General features: G+C 34.7%; 1 protein-coding gene across 3 annotated transcripts in view; it reads left to right on the top strand.

Moving 5' to 3' along the window:
* The window catches only part of PCCA (propionyl-CoA carboxylase subunit alpha), a 484,900-nt gene that overhangs the window by 161,997 nt on the left and 304,737 nt on the right, over window positions 1-18,166 (top strand). For all 3 annotated transcript variants that reach the window (XM_020964021.2, XM_020964019.2, XM_078147299.1), the window contains exons 8-10: window positions 229-265; window positions 11,772-11,850; window positions 15,536-15,638. In XM_020964021.2, coding sequence (XP_020819680.1) covers window positions 229-265; window positions 11,772-11,850; window positions 15,536-15,638 — 219 coding nt within the window. The remainder of the gene's footprint in view (window positions 1-228; window positions 266-11,771; window positions 11,851-15,535; window positions 15,639-18,166) is intronic.

Here is an 18,166-nt window from a genome sequence, read left to right on the forward strand (position 1 = left end):
AGTTGATTTCAAACTGCTTTGAGTTTCTCAATATAATAATGATGAGGTAGAATTTACATTCCACTTATGGTATTAATTTTACATTCCTCTGAATGAAAAGGGTCAGAAGGTTGTAAAATTGAACATTAAATGAATCTGAGGAGACAGTAGTGAAATATATGACTGCCCTAAGGACATTGTGCAATGGCTGATGGGATTAACATTGAGTCTCATTTCCTGCTTTTACAGGATGCAGATGAAGCTGTCAGAATTGCAAGGGAAATTGGTAAGTCCTTAAATTGGCTATGGTGGGATTTGCATGCCTCTCAGTAGACATGGTTGACTAAATTATATATATTATGAGCAATCCGTGGAGAGCAAATAGTGGTTTAATACTTTTAAAGTTTCTTTTTTAATTACTTTTTGGGCTGAGAGACTATCTAATAATTAACCACATTTTATCAATATACTGAGCTTGAAAAGAGAATTTTACTCTGATTTTTTCCCCCTGGATCTAAGATGTAAACATTGGGTAATTAAAAGAGGAATAATTTTTTCTGTTTTTGATATTGGATGTAATACTAATTCCTACAGCCATAGATGTAGAATGTTCTAGTAAGAGACCAATATGATCATGATGAAAAATAAGAGTTTGAATATATAGCAATTTATCAGTTTTTAATTTTATTACTTTGAAGTTCTGTTGCTGAACACATTACAAAATATGGGTTTTAATGTCTATCATTTTACTTAATCATAGGGTCATTGTAATAAAAGGGAGTTAGTTAATATTTCAGGGTATAATTCAGTTTCAAACAAATATTTCCTGAATGTACAAGAATGTATTCTTAATGTCTGTTTTTTTTAAAATAAATCTATGTACAATACTGTAATTGTATTGTTTGGCAAAAAGATTATCAGAAGTCCTGTCTCGTGTGTGTGTGTGTATGTGTGTGTGTGTGTGTGTGTGTGTGTGTGTGTGTGTGTGTGTGTGTGTGTGTGTGTGTGTTTAGTTTTGAGTCAAGAGGCTAGTAGATCCAGGCTGCTCTACAATGACCTCTTTAGTTCTTGGCCCTTCAACTTGGGGGTTGGGTCGTTCCAAACACTTAGTGTCCAGAAACTGTCCTAAATGGAGTAGAGCTAAAAATTTCAAAATATTTTAAACTCTGAAATATAGGTACTCTAAGAGTAATAAAGATCTGATTTACTAATTTGTTGGTATTTAGACAGTTCCACTGCCTTACCTCTATTTTTGCTCCATTCAGAATGTACTCTGGCCAGTAACCAAACTGTTTTGGGATGATAGTGCCACTTTGAGGCCAATTTGGGGAACTATATGACCTAATATTTACCCTCTTTTTTTCTTCTGGAGAAAATGTACACTTTTTTTTGAAGAGAGTATTTAATTTACTCCACATTAGATAACCTTTGTTAATATTTTTCATATTAGAAATTAAAACATTTTAATATTATGCAATTAGTTTTGATCTATCAGCCCCCCCTGCAGTGGGTCATAGAACCCCCAGAAGTTACTGGATCACACTTTGAGAACTGCTGCCTTCAGGAAATACCTCTCCCTTGCTTGTTTTATGGTTTGTTTGTTTTTTTCATCTGTGGACCAAAAAAGAAAAATCATGCCTCTCAATTGTAAGAGAAGTGCTAATGGTGATATTCTTTTTATATTAGGCAGTAGGAAAGCTGCAAGTTTTGAGTGAAATTAGACATAATAAAACATTGTTACCAATCCGTGAGATTACCCGTGAAGTCCCCTTCAAAATCTACCAAAATCACTACTTTGCTGTTTATTTTTCTCTAAGCAACATCATTACAAGTAAATAAAAAATGATTTTCTTATTCAGGTATATCTTTTATTTAATCCTTAGCATTACAGAAAACTGTTTTCTATTATTTTATTTCACTGCATTATAGGTTAAATAGATTTTTGTGGTCTTGCTCAGAAATCTTAAAAAACCAAAACCAAATTATAATATTGCTTCTATCAGAGAATGTTTTCTGAGTTCCAGACAATTAATTGGATCTGATTCCTTTTTCTGCTATTTATTACTGGTGTGACTTTGGACAAGTTATTTAACTTTTGGTCATATGCTTCCTTATGTGCAAAATGAGGAAAAGGGACTAAATGACGTCTAAAGATCCTTCCACATCTAAATCAGACATCCTGTGACTATATTCAGTATCAGATTTATTAACATTTTATCTCTGCTTTCTTCGTGTGTTTTTTCTCACTTCCTGCATCCCTTCCTTCTGCCATGAGGTTTTTCTTCTAGGCTTAACTGGGTCTTAGGTTGTTTATCATTGGATCGGGTAAAGCTAGAAAGGCAGCAGGATCCATTGGAAAGAACACTAGACTTCCGAGTCCACAGATAGAGGCTCCAGTCCTGAATGAGCCGCTTACTAGACCTGCAACATTGGCAAGTTAATTAACATTTTTGAACCTCAGTTTTCTTATGTACAGAAGAGAGATGGTAACATTTTCACTGTCTCTCTACCTTACAAGACTGCTGTAACATTCAAATGTGATCTTGTAGAATGAAGATAATATTTTATGTTGCTTATTCAATAGGGTTGAAAAGGTTGAATGAGGTAATGGTTCATAATGTTAGTTATTGTTATTAGTAAGTATACTAGCACTCATGTTGTTTTCCCCTGTCCTTTTCCTCTTTCTCTAGCTTGGGGAAGAAGTGGGAGGAAAACAAATGGCACAGAGTGGCCATGAGAGACAGCTGGGCAGGAGTAAAGAAATAAGAGCTAAGTTTTTATTTTTCCATACATTGGCAAACAGCCCTCTTCTTGGAGGAAACAAAAATCAGTGAGCTGGGGTTATCACAGCTGTTCAGTGTTTATGTTTTACACCTAAATTTTAAGTATAGTTGAAATTCTGAATATAAATTCAGCTTTTGTTAGAGGTGTTTCTGATTCTAATACCCTATTACTTCAGATTTAGTGTTGGGGCGAAATGAGGTACTTGTAGGTCTTTGAACAGTTAACAAAAAGAGGTTTGCTTAGTGGTAAGGCAGGAAGGATATGCAACAGAGATACTATGTTACTTAGGTTTGGTAGACACAGCTTTCTTCACCTTTGTAGCAACATATGTCTGGTTGATACGGCTGGGTGTGGTGGTTTGCGTGGTCTTTATACATCCACTAAGTCTGAGGGGCACTAGTCCCATGTAGGTGGGAGCTTTTATGCCTTTCAATGAACAGGAAGCCAGTGCAACCAGTGGCCACCTAGAAACTATAGCAAGGGAGGTACAGCATGGGCCTTTTTTGGAAGAGGAGGAAGGAATCAAATCTTGGCTCTGTCACCCTTTATGGAAATCTGCTCTAACCATATTGGTCCTATCACACAAACTTTCAGTCACTTTTGAAACAGTCCAATATGTCTTTAGACTTACTGCTTTCTGTCTCACAAACAAAATATCCCCAGAGCCTGACTTAAGACAATAATCTTATGCTCTGAACATTAGGAATTACTGAAGAAAGTGAGATATATTACTGTGACACTTTTGCACCTCATGCAGTCAGCGCAAGCCATACAATTCTATTTTCTTTTTTTTGGCTTTAGGGCCACCTTTATAATCCTAAAGGATCACAACATTTCACTGTATTAATTATCCAGGGGAAGCTGAATGCAGTAATTGAGTTGGCCACCAGGTGGTGTGTTTTATGGGCTAGTCAGTGATTTTCTAAATTTTGCTATTGCACATGTTTGAGATATTCTTCCTAAGAGGCTATGGTGTTCCCACTGGCCACCAGGCACTTATTCTTCAGATATTTAGAGCTCTCCCTCCATTGCCAACCCTATAGCTTTTAGAGTAGTACTAAGCTCTTTGGTTCAGCCCTTGCTAGCCAGGTTTCCAAAGAAATATAATATTTTTCAGAAAATGAAAATGTGAAATTACCCATCTGTATAATTCATGAGTCTACATTTCGTTTACTTGGGCTCCCCTTTCTTAATCCATGAGCCCCTACATTCAGAATTTCAAATATTTCGCATTTACTTATTATACATAGTGTAAAATGGAAGGAAATAGAGCAAGTGCTTCTTATATGGCTTCTAGCCAACTGCAAACCTCCTTCCACTTAGTCTCTCCACTAATCTTTGCTTGTGTCCAGTTAGGCATTCTTGCACTACACCTCTTTATAATTCATGGAAGGAATAAAGGAAGTGTATAGTCCCATCCAGTTTCAGCATCACAGACTTCAAAGAAAGTAAAGTTGGCCAAATGATGAGATTTAGTCTTTCTCCTTTCTGTTTCACCAGTTCTTTAGAACTTAGAATAGCTGGCAGTTTCAGCGATTTGAGATCCTTTCTCTTCTGTTCTCATCTTTGCTGTGGGATGAGGATCTTTCCCTTCAGTGTTGACCATTGGTTCTTTAAGTAACAGTGTTCTTTAACTTCAGGATGGTGCTGTTCATGGTTTTGGTATTTTAATGTAGGCCCAGCCAGCTGCTCCTTTTGCATTAATGGCTTGTTGGAAGCTACAATCTAAAGTCAGTGTATGAAGATGGAGCCACTCCTGGATTATTTACAGTGTGTGGATTATATCTCCTCTAATACATCTTACTTTATGCCCCCAAACACATTTGAGGGCATACTATTTCTGCTGTCTATTCTTGCACCTAAAATGGGTTTGGGTGATAATTGCTTTTGGTGTTACATGTCTAATTTTCCTCCATCTGAATTTGCTTTTTCTCTACAAAGATGAAAAGGTATTGCAGAATTACTGTATGATGTTGGAAATCTGGATTTCAAATAACTTTGCCTCTAAGTCAGAGACCTTTTAGTAAATGGAGATAAAGCTTTACTAAGTTTCTGAATTTCAGTAAATCAGGATGACGACATAATTAATTCCATCCCTTCTCCATTCACTGGCCTGGGAAAAATTTTAGAATGAATGTATCAGGGGAGAAATGAGGCTGTGATGGTGGTGGTGGCAATTATCTAAAAATATAAGTCTCATTGTGAATACTTGGTTTCTCACCTCTCTGTCAGAGACAAGGCTTCTTCATCATTAATCCTCTGAAATCTTAGTTGTTCATTGAATTTTCAGAGATCTTAGGTCCTTAAAAACTGTTAATTTTTTACAATGTTGTTATTGTATCAATTGGTTTCCTGGTTCAGCCCACTTTACTCTGCATTAGTTCATATAAATTTTCCCAGGTTTCTCTGAAATTATCTCTTTCATTATTTTTTATAACATAGTATTCCATTCCATTCATAAAGTATTATTTATTCAACCATTCTACCACTGAAGGGCACACCCTTATAGTTTTTCAGCCCACTTAGTTCAGTTTTGATTGTTGTTCTTTGCATTTATATAGTAGGCTTCATGCATATTGTTTTTCTGGTTTGCCTTGTCAGTTCATATAAATATTCCCACTGCTTCCTATGGTTTTCTTATTCATAATTTTTTAGGGCACAGTAATACTCCATTACATTCATGTCACAGTTTTTTTGTTTTAGCTGTTCCTCGATTGGGGGTCATGTACTTCATTTTTTGTTCTTTACTATCACAAAAAATCTTGCTATAAATGTCTTGGTGTGTGTGTATATATATATATCAGATTTCTTTCTATGCTTGACTGCCTTGGTGTATGTGGGGCATGTTTTTGAAAAACAGTGCTGAATCTTTATAGGCTAGCTGTACATTTATCAGGGTTTTTGTTTGTTTTTGTTTTTTATTTTGTTTTTGTTTTTCTTTGTTTTTGGCTATTGTACTGATTTAAGGAAGAGGTTAGCAATCCAACTCTTGGCACAGATACCCTTAAGGTGGTATATAACAGATCTTATTTATCAACTACTTGGTAGCACTTCTGTCATTGAGCAGACTATTAGGTTGTTATGATACTTTTAGTACTTCAGTGCCCTTTGTTGTTTCTTTCCTGATCATTTATCCTTAGCTGTACTCTCTTTCTTCTGTTTGACATGCTTATTGACATTGACATCAACATTGGACATGTTGATGATGCTTGTTTTTGAACAGTATGTTATATAGAAAAAACATTTTTTAGATGTAAAGGGATAAAATACTTGGGTAAGTTTAAAATTGTGTTTTTCAGGGTTTTTTTGCCCCATGCTGTTGAAAAATTTCACACTTTTTCCACATGAGCCTATATAGAATGTACAATTTTTTTTTTGAAAATCACTACAGTTTGTCTTTGGTCCAGTTTTGGATCAGTGTTTTCTACATTCTTTTTTGATACTATTTATAATTTTTTTGTTACTTGGTAGAAGATATGCTTTAATATAAAAGTTTTAACCAAAATTACCTAAGGAAAAGTCATGGTAATTTAAAAAAAACTTTAAAAAAGTGTTCTTTGAAATTTCGGTTAAATAAATGAAGTGCTTTGTTTCACAGTGTGCCTTTTATTGAATTAATGTGGTCATTTGAGGTCAGGATGGTGCTTCCAGGGAGATTGGGCCTTGCTCTCTGTTATCCTCCCCCACCCCACTCCCATTCTTAACTTGGTGTTGTATTTCTCCTTTGCTGTTCTATGTGGTTTTTACTCTTCCACTAAATTTTTTTCCTGGCTAAATGTAATTTTATCAGTCCTGTTCTCCCTTACTTCTCACTCTCCCCCTTAAAAAAGTTATTTTTAATCTGTTTTGTTGTAATCAGTTCTAAGTGTCCTTATCTTTGTTTATGCTTTCGGCTTCTTTTTGCTTGTTTTATTGCTATATATTCTTGCACACCTTTTTTTCCTTTCTTATTATTGTGTTTTAAAAGCTTTTAGTCAGTAATGTGAAAACATCAGAGTCTTTGGTTTTTTGGGTTTTTGAGGGGGAAACTTCCTGTCTGGGAAGACATTGTAGTTCCAATCTGTACACTGAAGTTTTGACTTGATTTCTGATTTCCGGAGCATAGTCAAGAATCTTCACAGTTAAGAATTTTCACAGGCCTGAATAGAGGGAAACAAGCAAATTAATTTAAGCAAATAAAAGTCTGTTGAACTGCCATTTATATAAAAAATATTGTATTACCTTTTTTATCCACTTGGTTTACTTGAAACTGATAACTCTTGAACCTAGCATTATATGTAAACAGTAGTTTTATAATTCAAATCCTTGCCTTTTAACTTAATGAGCATTCCTTCCTGAAAAATATAGCTCTTCCAGCTATTTATGTTAGGACCAACTGAGTGTATATGTGTGAGTGTGTGTAGATAGATAGATTATCTCAGAAGAATTACGTAGAAGAAACCACTGCGCTTATTTATTAGGTTTGTAACAATTGAATAATTTCCTTTATTCTCTCATACTAGTTTCTATGCATGCTAGAGCAGCCATAGTCATTAAATGATTGAAAGAAACATTTTGGAATAATGCATACAGGTTTTTTTATTTTTAAATTATAAATAATTGTATTATATTTTCTCTGCATTTAGTAAATTCTGAATTTATTATTTATTGATTGCTTACTATATACAGGTTACAATATTACATAATGTGAAATGAATATAAGTAGATATAATTCATATTCCTTAGGAGAATATAGACTAGTTAGGGGAAATAAAGTTTGCTTATATGAAAGCATCTGAGAATATTTAACAATAGGATTGCTGTATGAAGGATTTATCATTCATGGTTTTTAATATTTCCTAATAACTCTCTCCTTAAATCTTGATCTTTGTTTTGTTAAGCTCATTAATATGCAGAACTTCTTGGGCTATCTTCTTTATGTCTAATCTAACTCTCTTACTGGCAGCACAAAGTATTGGACCAAGTATGAGACTTAGCATCAGAAGATGCGGTGGCTTTTTTTTTTTTTTGCTTTTAGGCAGTTGGGGGTTAAGTGACTTGCCCAGGTGTTTGGTCTGAGGCCGGATTTGAACTCAGGTCCTCCTGACTTCAGGGCTGGTGCTCTATCCTCTGTGCCAGCTAGCTGCCCCAAGAAGATGTGGTTTTGAATCATATCTTTACTACTTTACAATTTTGGTAACCCTGGGCATAAAATTTACATCTTGGAACCTCAGTTTCTACGTTTGTGAAAAAAGGAACAGTACAAACACACATGCACATACATACACACACATACACATGTGCACACATGCACACACATATACATCACAGATTTGTCATGAAGGTCAAGAGATTATATGTGTATATATGCATTTACATGCATATTGCATATACACATAGATGTCTAAATGTGTGTATAATACATTATATATAATGTGTGTATGTGTATATATATACACACTTATAATCACATATATACACATACATGTAATATGAGGTGTTAAATATGAGGTGTAAAGCTTTCTCTAAAGCTAATACATGGTCACAGTTAGAGCTTACTATCACTACAAACTCTTAGAGCGGAAGATTCTGAATTTTGTGGTTTCCTGCTTTGATCACTATCTCCCATTCCTGCATCTCTCTCATTGCTTCATTCCTGTTGAACCTGAACCTGTCCTTTCCCACCCTCCTTATCCCAGATCATGACCTTCACTGTCCTTAGCCTTCCCTCTTCTCACAGTCCATTAACCCTATTCTAGTTTTAATTGCAAGGCACTCTCTTCTACCCTTGAATTTCTTGTTCTCTTCTCCTTAGAGTGCTCCTTATCTTCAACTTTAGGCCATTCCTATAACATGTTCTTCTATTACTACTCTCAGGCTATTGAATGATGATAGAACAAGTTGTAAAATTATGCTGAGTTCGTTATAAATCCATGCTAAGGAACCTCACATAGGCCGTCATTGTTTTACAGGTTTCTTTTTTTAATTAAAACTCCTCTTACTTTGCACAGTGACTATTACAAGACTTTTTTTTCCCCTGAGCTTCCAACTTTACTTCTAGTTTCTACTTTCTTATCAGATTACCTTCCTGCTTATGTAGAACAAGCTCTAACCTTGAATGCAAAAGAGGACTGGGTTCAAATGCTGCCTCTAACCTTTAGCTGTGTGACAATGAGTGAGCAAGGCATTGATCCTGAGACTCATTTTTCTCATCTATAAATCAGGAAAAATGATATATGTAGTATTTACCTCACAAAATTTTAGTTAAGCTGTAATAAAATAACATGTAAATTGCTTTGCAAACTTTAAAGTGTTACATAAATGACAATTACTAGTATTAATATTGAAATTGAAGCCATTATGAATATTCTTATCTTTCAGTCTTCATCCCCTAGACCTCCCCATAGCTTCCCTCACCCTTTTCCAAAGTCTTTCTTAAAGACATGGTGCCTCTCCTTCGTGCCAAGCTAACACCCCCCAACCCCCAAATTAAATCTATATGCTAATCTCCTCTTGTCTTATAATGAAGCTTTGAACATCACTTCTCTTTCTTATCTTCTGTTTGTCTCTATTTAGGTATTGTTCTGCTGCATAAGAATAGATGCAGATTTCCTCTATCTTAAACAAACTAATGAACAGACAAAAAACTTCTCCAACACCCACTATCTTATAGATCAATAAACATTTATTAAGTGTTGGGGATACAACCCCACCCCCCAACCCAAGAGAAAAAAAATCAACAATGCCTTCTCTTTAGTCTAACTGTCTAACTGGGGAGATGACCTGCAAATAATTATGTACAAAGTATGCATGTTTTCATATTCAACAGAGGGCAGGCTCTAGAATTAAGAGAGATCAGGAAAGTCTTTCATATTACAATGTAATAATATTTTGTTATGTTAATATTAACAGATTTTCCATTCACTTGTTTAAGAACTAATTGAAGTACCCCATAGATTCTAGAACCCTCATTATTTATTTATTTAATTTTGTTTATTTTTCTAACACTTAATTTTTCCTCTTTTTGCTATACTTCCCACCTTGCTTTCAGGACCAAGAAGTTTATTTTGTATACAACTATACCCTCCTCAGTATTATTCTCCCAACCTGTACTATCTCTGTTTGTTTCTCAGTCATTTCGTGGTTATCTGTATGAAATCGTGTGTGTGTGTGTGTGTGTGTGTGTGTGTGTGTGTGTGTGTGTGTGTGTTTCATATAAGAATGAGATTCATTTCTTGTGTACTTTCTGCCACTTCAATGTTTGTATACTCTTCTACTGCTGTGCCCTGATTATAAGAGCTAGTAGGTTCCATCATCATCTCTTTTTTTTTGCTATCTTATATGTTTTTGTGTATATGTTATATTTCCCCTTCTAAATTATAAACTTCCTGAGGGCAGGACTTTTATCCTTTTTCATCTTTGTATCCTTTGTTTCTAGCCCCATGACCTGTTTGTGGTAGGAGCTCAATTTTTATTAGATTGTACTGAATTATCTTTTTTCTCCTTTTATTCCCTTTTTATACCTCAATAAGTAGTAATAGGGAAAATTATAGAAAAGGTTCTATATAGCTTTTCTCTTTTTACTGTATCTTCTTTTTTTTCCCCACATAACCACGTGTTTCATTTGTTTGAAGATGTCTCCTGTTCCATATATTTAACCTTTGTTTCATACCATTTCTTGTAGTTCCATATCCTTACTTGTCTACAGGTCATCTTCATTTTTATATATTGCTCTCACCTGAAATGTATCATTCATTATATAAACAGGCTGCAGGGGTGGGGAACCTGTGGCCTTGAGGTCACATGTGGCCCTCAAGGTCCTCAAGTGTGGCCCATTGACTGAATCCAAACTTCACAGAACAAATCCCCTTAAAAAGATTTGTTCTGTGAAGTATGGCTTCAATTAAAGGGCTGCACTTGAGGACCTAGAAGGCCACATGTGGCTCTCAGGTTCCCCACCTCTAGAGTGGAAGATAGTTTTCAAACTTCTTCAGGAGAAAAATGTATTGTTTAACTTTAACAAAACTTTTTAAATTCTATATATTAAAAATTGGTTATGTTCAAAAGATATAGGTCTAAAACTGCTGTCAACAGTCAGTTGTTGCGAGATCAGAAGAGGTTGATAAATAATTGCCATCAAGTACCACCAGTGCATTGATGGCTGCAATTTTTCAAAGCCACATAACTTCACATGCATTCCACTATCCCTTTACCCCCTTTAAGATTGGCTTCATCAGCTTTTGTCTTCCTGGCTTCTATCCTTAGGATATCCCTTGCCTTTTTAATCCAACCAGTCATCAATTCCAGTCTGTTTTTCCTAAATGTTGACTTAATGTTTCTCATTCTTTTTCATTTTCATAATATTGATTGTATCCTCTTCGACAGTTTCCCTGCACAATCTATCTTACAACAGATTCTAGCTTAAATTTTCTAGTACTTTTCTGTCTGTTCCATCAGGCTTTTCAGATAAAACTTTTAACTTATGTGGATAGCATTCAAGGTCTTCCTATCAACTTACAAATCCTGTAATATAGAATTCTTGAAACAAGGGATTTGTTATGAAATTGGGAATAGTCTTTTAACTATGAATAAGGAAAGGAAATTTGCATTTCCAACCCCTCCTCTCCCAACCATTCTTTTCCTTTGGTGTTAATAAGCTGCTTTTTATGTCTTTATCCAATCATATACTTATTCCAGGTAATACTGGTTAATCAGCTTTTGGAACTTAGATAACATAAATTAAGATTCTTCTGTCAAACTAATTATTTCTGATAGTGTTTTTTCTTATAAGCTTTGAGGAGAAAAGTCTTTTTGCTTGTCAGAAAATAACTTGGCGGGTGTAAAAATATTTAAATTCTGAATATATTATTTCATTTGTTAGAATGCAGTGATAATTTTTTTTCTCTTAAAACAGCTTTTAAATAAACCAGTTATTGTCTATTGAATTATTAAACATGTGGTCAGTTGTCATGTTCATACAACCAAATGATCAAAGTCTGAACTTCTGTCTAATTGTTCCCTGCTGTTAGGCTATCCTGTTATGATCAAGGCCTCAGCAGGTGGTGGTGGGAAAGGTATGCGAATCGCTTGGGATGATGAAGAGACCAGGTGAGATACTGTCTAAAATACAGTCTTGATGAAAATTATAGTTACTAGAATGTTATTAAATGACATCCTGAAAGTTATCAAAAGTAAAATGAAGAAATAGCTGTGTTTTTTTAAAAAAAAATCTTTTGGTGAAAAAAAAAGTAATAATATGCAAGAAATTTCCTTTTTCTTCTGTTTTTATAGTGATTGTGAAAATCTCTGATATTTTTAATAGAATTTTACCTTTTTGAATATCATGAAAGGTTTTGTTTTCCATTTAAAAATACCTTTCTGAGGTACCTATGCTGTTAGAGATTATCTAGTTTAATGGCTTTGTTTTGCAAAGATGGAAGCTGAGGCCAGTAGAGATCAAGTTATTTTATCATGACCACATCGCTAGTTTAGTGGGAGAGCTGGGAATAAACCCTAGGTCCCCTGACCACCAGTCCCCAAGCTATACTAGTGCTGTACCTATACTGCAGAGAGATCAGCAAAAGAGGAAAAGATTTTCTATGTATAAATATAATTTTAGCAACTCTTTTTGTGGTAGTAAAAAATGGCAACTTAAGGAAATGCCTATTAATTGAGGAATGACTGAACAGATTGTAGTATATGCGTAGAATAGTATTGTCTGGTAAGAAATGAAGGAAAAGGTGATTTCAGAGACATGGAAAGACATGTATAAGACATGCAGAGTGAAGTGAGCAGAGCCAGAACAATTTATATCATCGACATTATAAGAAACAATTCTGAATGACTAAGACCTATGATCAACTAAATGATCAACAGTGTTTGTAGAGGATGGATAAAAAAGAATTCTGTTTACTTTATAATATTCATAATAGATGCATTATGCAGAATAAGAAATGTATTTTTGGCTGTCACCAGTGTGGAATATGTTTTGGTTAATGGTACTTTGTGATACAAGGGTTCTGTATCTTCCCTCACTCCCTCCTATATGTGAAATAATTGAAGGAAAAAAAGTAATTGAAAAGAAATGCCAAAAGCAACAAAATTGTCAAGATGGATAAGGATGAAGAAAAGATCAGATTTGTCAATAAAGAGATCATTGGTTGCTTTGGAGAGAGCACTATAGTCAAAAAATCTTAATTTGCAAATATGAGACAAAATTTCTGTGATAAGACAACATTTGTCAGAAAAAAATATCTGGGAATTTTAGTAGATCAAAAGTACAGTGTGAGTTAGAAGTACAATATGGTAACTAAGAAAGCTAACGCGATCATGTGCAGCATTGAGAGGCATAGCTTCTAGGAATCACAAGGTGATATTCAGATTATATTCTGCCCAGATCAGGCCTTATCTGAAGGTTTGTATTTATTTCTGTTTGTAGTAATTTAGAAAGGATTTAATAAGCTAGAGAGAGGCCAGAGAAGGGCATCTAGAATGGTATAAAGGACGTCAAGTCCATCTTATATGAAGAATGATTGAAGGAATTGAGGATATTTAACTTGGAAAAGTTTCAGGGAGCTATAGTTATCTTAAAGTATTTGAAAGACCTTCCTGTAGAAATTAGATTCATTATTTTCTCTTTGACCCCGTATGGCATAATAACTTGGACCATTTGGTTGATACTATGCAGAGGCAAATTTAACCTTGATGTTAATGAAACCTTTCTAACAATGTTATTTAAAAATGGGATCAACTACTGGAGATAGTAGGTTCTTCCTCATTACAGATCTTTAGGGGTGGATGACCATTTATTTGGTGTGTTATAGTGATAATTCTTTTAGGTATTAATTGAACTAAATGGCCACTCTCCAAATTTTGAAATATTTGGATTCTTTGATCATTATTGTGAGATTTAGAAGGGGATCGAATTTTCACAAATGTTATTTCATAGAAGATCCCATATAGCGAATACAAGATCTCGCGTACTTATTGTTTCTTGAATTTTCAAAAGTGTTTGATTCCATAGAGAAAAACATCTTAAAGGTTTTCAGCAAGTTATGTCTCATGCATGTGTCAAAATTATACAAGATTCCTTGTATAAGGAGTATGATGGAGACAACCTTATTTTAATGCCTCTCTGATTATGAACACCAATTGAGACATACAGTAGGGATACATATAGTTGAGAAAGATTTGTCACTACTGTAGAGGACATGCAGCACAGAGTCCAAGTCTAGGAGGATTTCTGTATATGCTCTTTTTTTTTTTTAACATAACATTGTATTGCTGTCATAAAGCCCTGGAATATTGCAGAGCCTCCTAAGTGAGATTCATACTCATTGAAAGGAGTTTGACATTACTGTCCACCTAGGAGAAAAACAAGTGGATGAAAAATGCTTATTGTTCAGACTATTAAAAGTTTGATGTATAACTTATAGAGGTTTACGTGTATGCATAGACACATACATATCTATATATGTATACATACGTATCTTACCCAGATACTGCAAATATTCAGTGAGTTGATGCAAAATTGAATGGGAGAAGGAGAGCAGGCTAGATTGCTTTCGTGTAATTAGGTAGATCACATTCTTCTTTGAAAAGACTCATCATTTTTATATGAATATTCAAGTTGTATTGTATGGGTATAAAACAGTTTTTCTTGGAAGAGTTGAAAATGAATAGCACCCTGGGGCAATGAGGAAGCATATGGTGGATATGACTAGGCAGTAATAAAGACAAGTTGTTGATTTGTACTGGTAGAGAATTTCTTCACCAGGAGTGAGAACATACTGAAAATCACAGGATCACAGGTCTAAACCACCTCACCAGTCACACCCCCTTCCAAAACAAACAAAAAAAAAGATATAGATCTAATCAGATTACTGTAGATTTTTAAAACTTCTTAATCTGATTGATACTCAGTACCTTTATCTCAAGCTGATTTCTTCAGCCACAGCATTAGACCACCATTAAGTGTTTTATATTTTAGTGAATTTTGGCTTTTCTCTTGTTTCAGCTTCGGCTTTCCTGCCTCTTTGTCTTGAGTAAATATTTCCTTTGTCTCAAATATAGTTCTTACCGCAACCTTCCTTATTTTTTCCAGCAGAAATTTTTTTCACCCTTCAGTCCCTAGCTCTGGAACTGTCTCCCCAAGAAAGACTTCTCTGTCTTTCAGAGAGAAATAATATTTTCTTTCCTTAAAACTTTCATAGCACTTTATGTATCCTTTATGCACTTACCATGTTCTAGTTATTTATTTTTTATAGCTAATGCCTATTAATGGCCTTTATATTAGTCATCTGAAAACCAGTTTTTGAATTTTTCAGTTGAGTATATAAATTTTGATGTAATATTTTAATAGCTTTTTCCTTGTGATAAATGAAACATTTTAATAGCACTTTCATTGTTTACAAAATATATAATTCTGCTTTTTCCACTAGCTTTTTCATTGAGTTGCTTTTTAAAAAAAATGTGTAATCACTAGATTTTAAGAAGGAAAGGACAAATATTATATATTTTGCCTTAGTAGAATTTAATTTTGTATCAGAAATGAATTTTGGTCCTCTACAAGAAACGTACGAATTCTTCCTAAAATTGTCTTGTAATCAGAGAATACTTTAAGTACTATTAAAAGATTAATTTCTTTTGAATTTGGTTTTGATCTTCTGGAACATTATAAAAAATTTTTAATTAAAAGGCTTAGTTATACTTATTGGGTTTGTTTATATATGTGCTGAGACTTGAGTTTTGTCTCTTGTTACTGTAACACTTTTTTCCCCCCTTCTTTTTAAAGGGATGGTTTTAGATTTTCATCTCAAGAAGCTGCTTCAAGTTTTGGTGATGATAGATTACTAATAGAGAAATTTATTGATAATCCCCGGCATATAGAAATCCAGGTTAGTACATTTGAAAATGCTTTTCTAATAAATCTTAAAAGAATAATATTTTCCCTGCCCTAGACCATAAATTGTGAATTGAATTGGTGTATTTGCAATCAAGGTATCTAAGTTTAATAATCTGGCCAACATGATGCCTGAACAGCCCTGGAGGTTACTCCACTTATTTTCACCATACTTGGAAATGGTCCAGAAGAACATTTCAAATTATACTGGAAATGAGTACTATAATTGAATTAAAAAGGAATTTGGATTTTGGTTGGTGTGCTAAGATATATTTTATGAGCCTTTTTAACTCTGATTCTGTTTTTTTCATATGTAAAATAGAGTTAATAATACTGGTACTACTTATCTTACAAAAGTTATATGGAAAGGTAACATTTTGTATAGCTGAAAGTACTATATATTCATTTGTTAAAGATTTGTGTGGTGGTAGTCTGGATCTATTTGGACAGACTGTGGTTTATTTCCAATTTGGAGTATCTGTAATTTTGTAGCATCAGTAGATTCTGTGGCGTCTACAGAGCATATTTGAGGGGTTTAGTGGGGCAATGGAGAGGGACATGGTTGGTGTGACTAGCCTGCAGCATGTATTAGAAGAGGAACTGAGTGCCTACCATGTGCTAGGTATGGACAGTATAAAAAATAAAAATGAAAGACTTCCTGCTCTGAAACTACCCCCTACCGTTTCCAGTGCACTCTTAATTACTGGAACTCATGATCTTTTCTTAAACCTTATCCTTCTTGAGCTTTGAAGTACTGATCACTTTCTCCTGGATATTCTGTCCTTTCTAGATTTTCATGACACTTCTGGTCTCTTGATTTTTATCTCTTATCTATATAACCATTCTGTTCCCTTTTCTTCTACTTTATCCATGTCTTATCCTCGGTTAATGTGTTGTCAGGGTTCTCTCCTGGGTCCCTACTCTCTTTACTCTCACTTGGTGATCATGTCAACTCTCAAGGATTCAAGTGTCTCTATGCAGATGGTTCCCAGATCTATATATCTATCCCTAGTTTCTTTGCTAAGCTATAGCCATATTTCTCCAGTTGCCTCTTACATATATCAATGTCTTATAGATATCTCAGACTCAGCATATCAAAAACAACACATTGTCTTCTTCCTAAAACTACCTTATTGAACTTCCCTGTTACTGTTCAGGGCACTGCCATCCTTGTGTCATCCTTGAGTTTTAACTCTCATTTATCCCATCCTGCCCATCCATTACCAAATCTTGTCATTTCTGCTCGCATAATATCTCTAATATACTTCCTCTTCTTTCTACTCATATAGGCATGATTGTAGTTGAGGCCCTTATTACCTCTCTCCTGTATTATTACAAAAGCTGTCTCTTTGCCTCATGGCTCTCCCCACTCCAGTCCACTTAGATGCCACAGTGATTTTTGTAAAATATAAGACTGATCACATCACCCTCCTGCTTCAGTGAGTTTCAGTGGCTTCCTGTTATCTCTAGCATCAAATGTAATGACTTTTTTCTTTTTGCATTTACAGTTCTTTATAACCTGGCCCCTTCTTTTCCAACCTTCTTATACCTTACTTCTTTCTGTAAGCTCTACAATTCAGACAAAATGGCCTATTTTTAGTTTCACTTTGCTCTTTATCAGTTCATAGAAGTCTTCCTAGGTTTCTCTTATACCATAACTTGTTCATCCTATTTCCAATTTATTACAGTTCCATCTGATTCCCATTTTTTTGCTGCCACAAAAAGAGCCATAAATATTTTTGTGCATCCTTAGTTAGAGTTTGTTTTGCCTAGGACTCATCCTTCCTCAATTTGCCCTTCTTCCCTCCCTCTAATTCCCCCCACCCCCAAACCCCTGGCCTCCTTCCTTCATATTTCTGTTTTGAGTGAAATGTATTTATGTATTCAAGTGTGTATGTGTGTGTCAATCAATCAGTATTTATTTAGTGCCTATAATATTTCAGGAACTCCGACAAGGACTAAAGATACAAATTTAGAAAAGGAAAGACAATTTCTGCTTTCAAAGATCTTAAAACCTTCAGTCTAATGGGGGAAGAGGATATACAAAAGGAAATTGAAAAGGATTGGAGAGGAGGAGAGGGAGGAAGGTATCCAGCAAGATTTTCTACCCTCATGTACCAGTCTGTCAATTCTCTTCCCAATTCTTTCTTCCATAGCTCTTATGGCTTTAATATTCTTTCCCTTAAATACTCTCATTTCATGTATGAAAAGAATTTTTAAACTTTTATTTTTAAACTCTTTATTACTTCCAGGAATTCTAATTGAGTTTGTGCCCAAGCTATGTTTTTCTTGGAGGATGTTTCAGAATCATTCTGTTCTGCATTTGTGTTTTGTGCTTCTCTGTCAACATAATGGTTCTTTATGGTGGAATTTGATTTTTGTTTGCTCGTTCTTCTTACTTGCTTTCTGACTTTAGACTTGATGTTAGAGCTGAGCCCTGCTGCACTTCTGGAACGAAGGTCTTGCCTGGTCTAGTTGCTGCTTTCTTGGGCTATTGAGTGTTGTGGTATTGCATGATCTCAG

The sequence above is a fragment of the Phascolarctos cinereus genome, unplaced genomic scaffold, assembly GCF_003287225.1.
Source record: "Phascolarctos cinereus isolate Bilbo 61053 unplaced genomic scaffold, phaCin_HiC Scaffold_7;HRSCAF=346, whole genome shotgun sequence".
Classification (NCBI taxonomy): Eukaryota; Metazoa; Chordata; class Mammalia; order Diprotodontia; family Phascolarctidae; genus Phascolarctos; species Phascolarctos cinereus.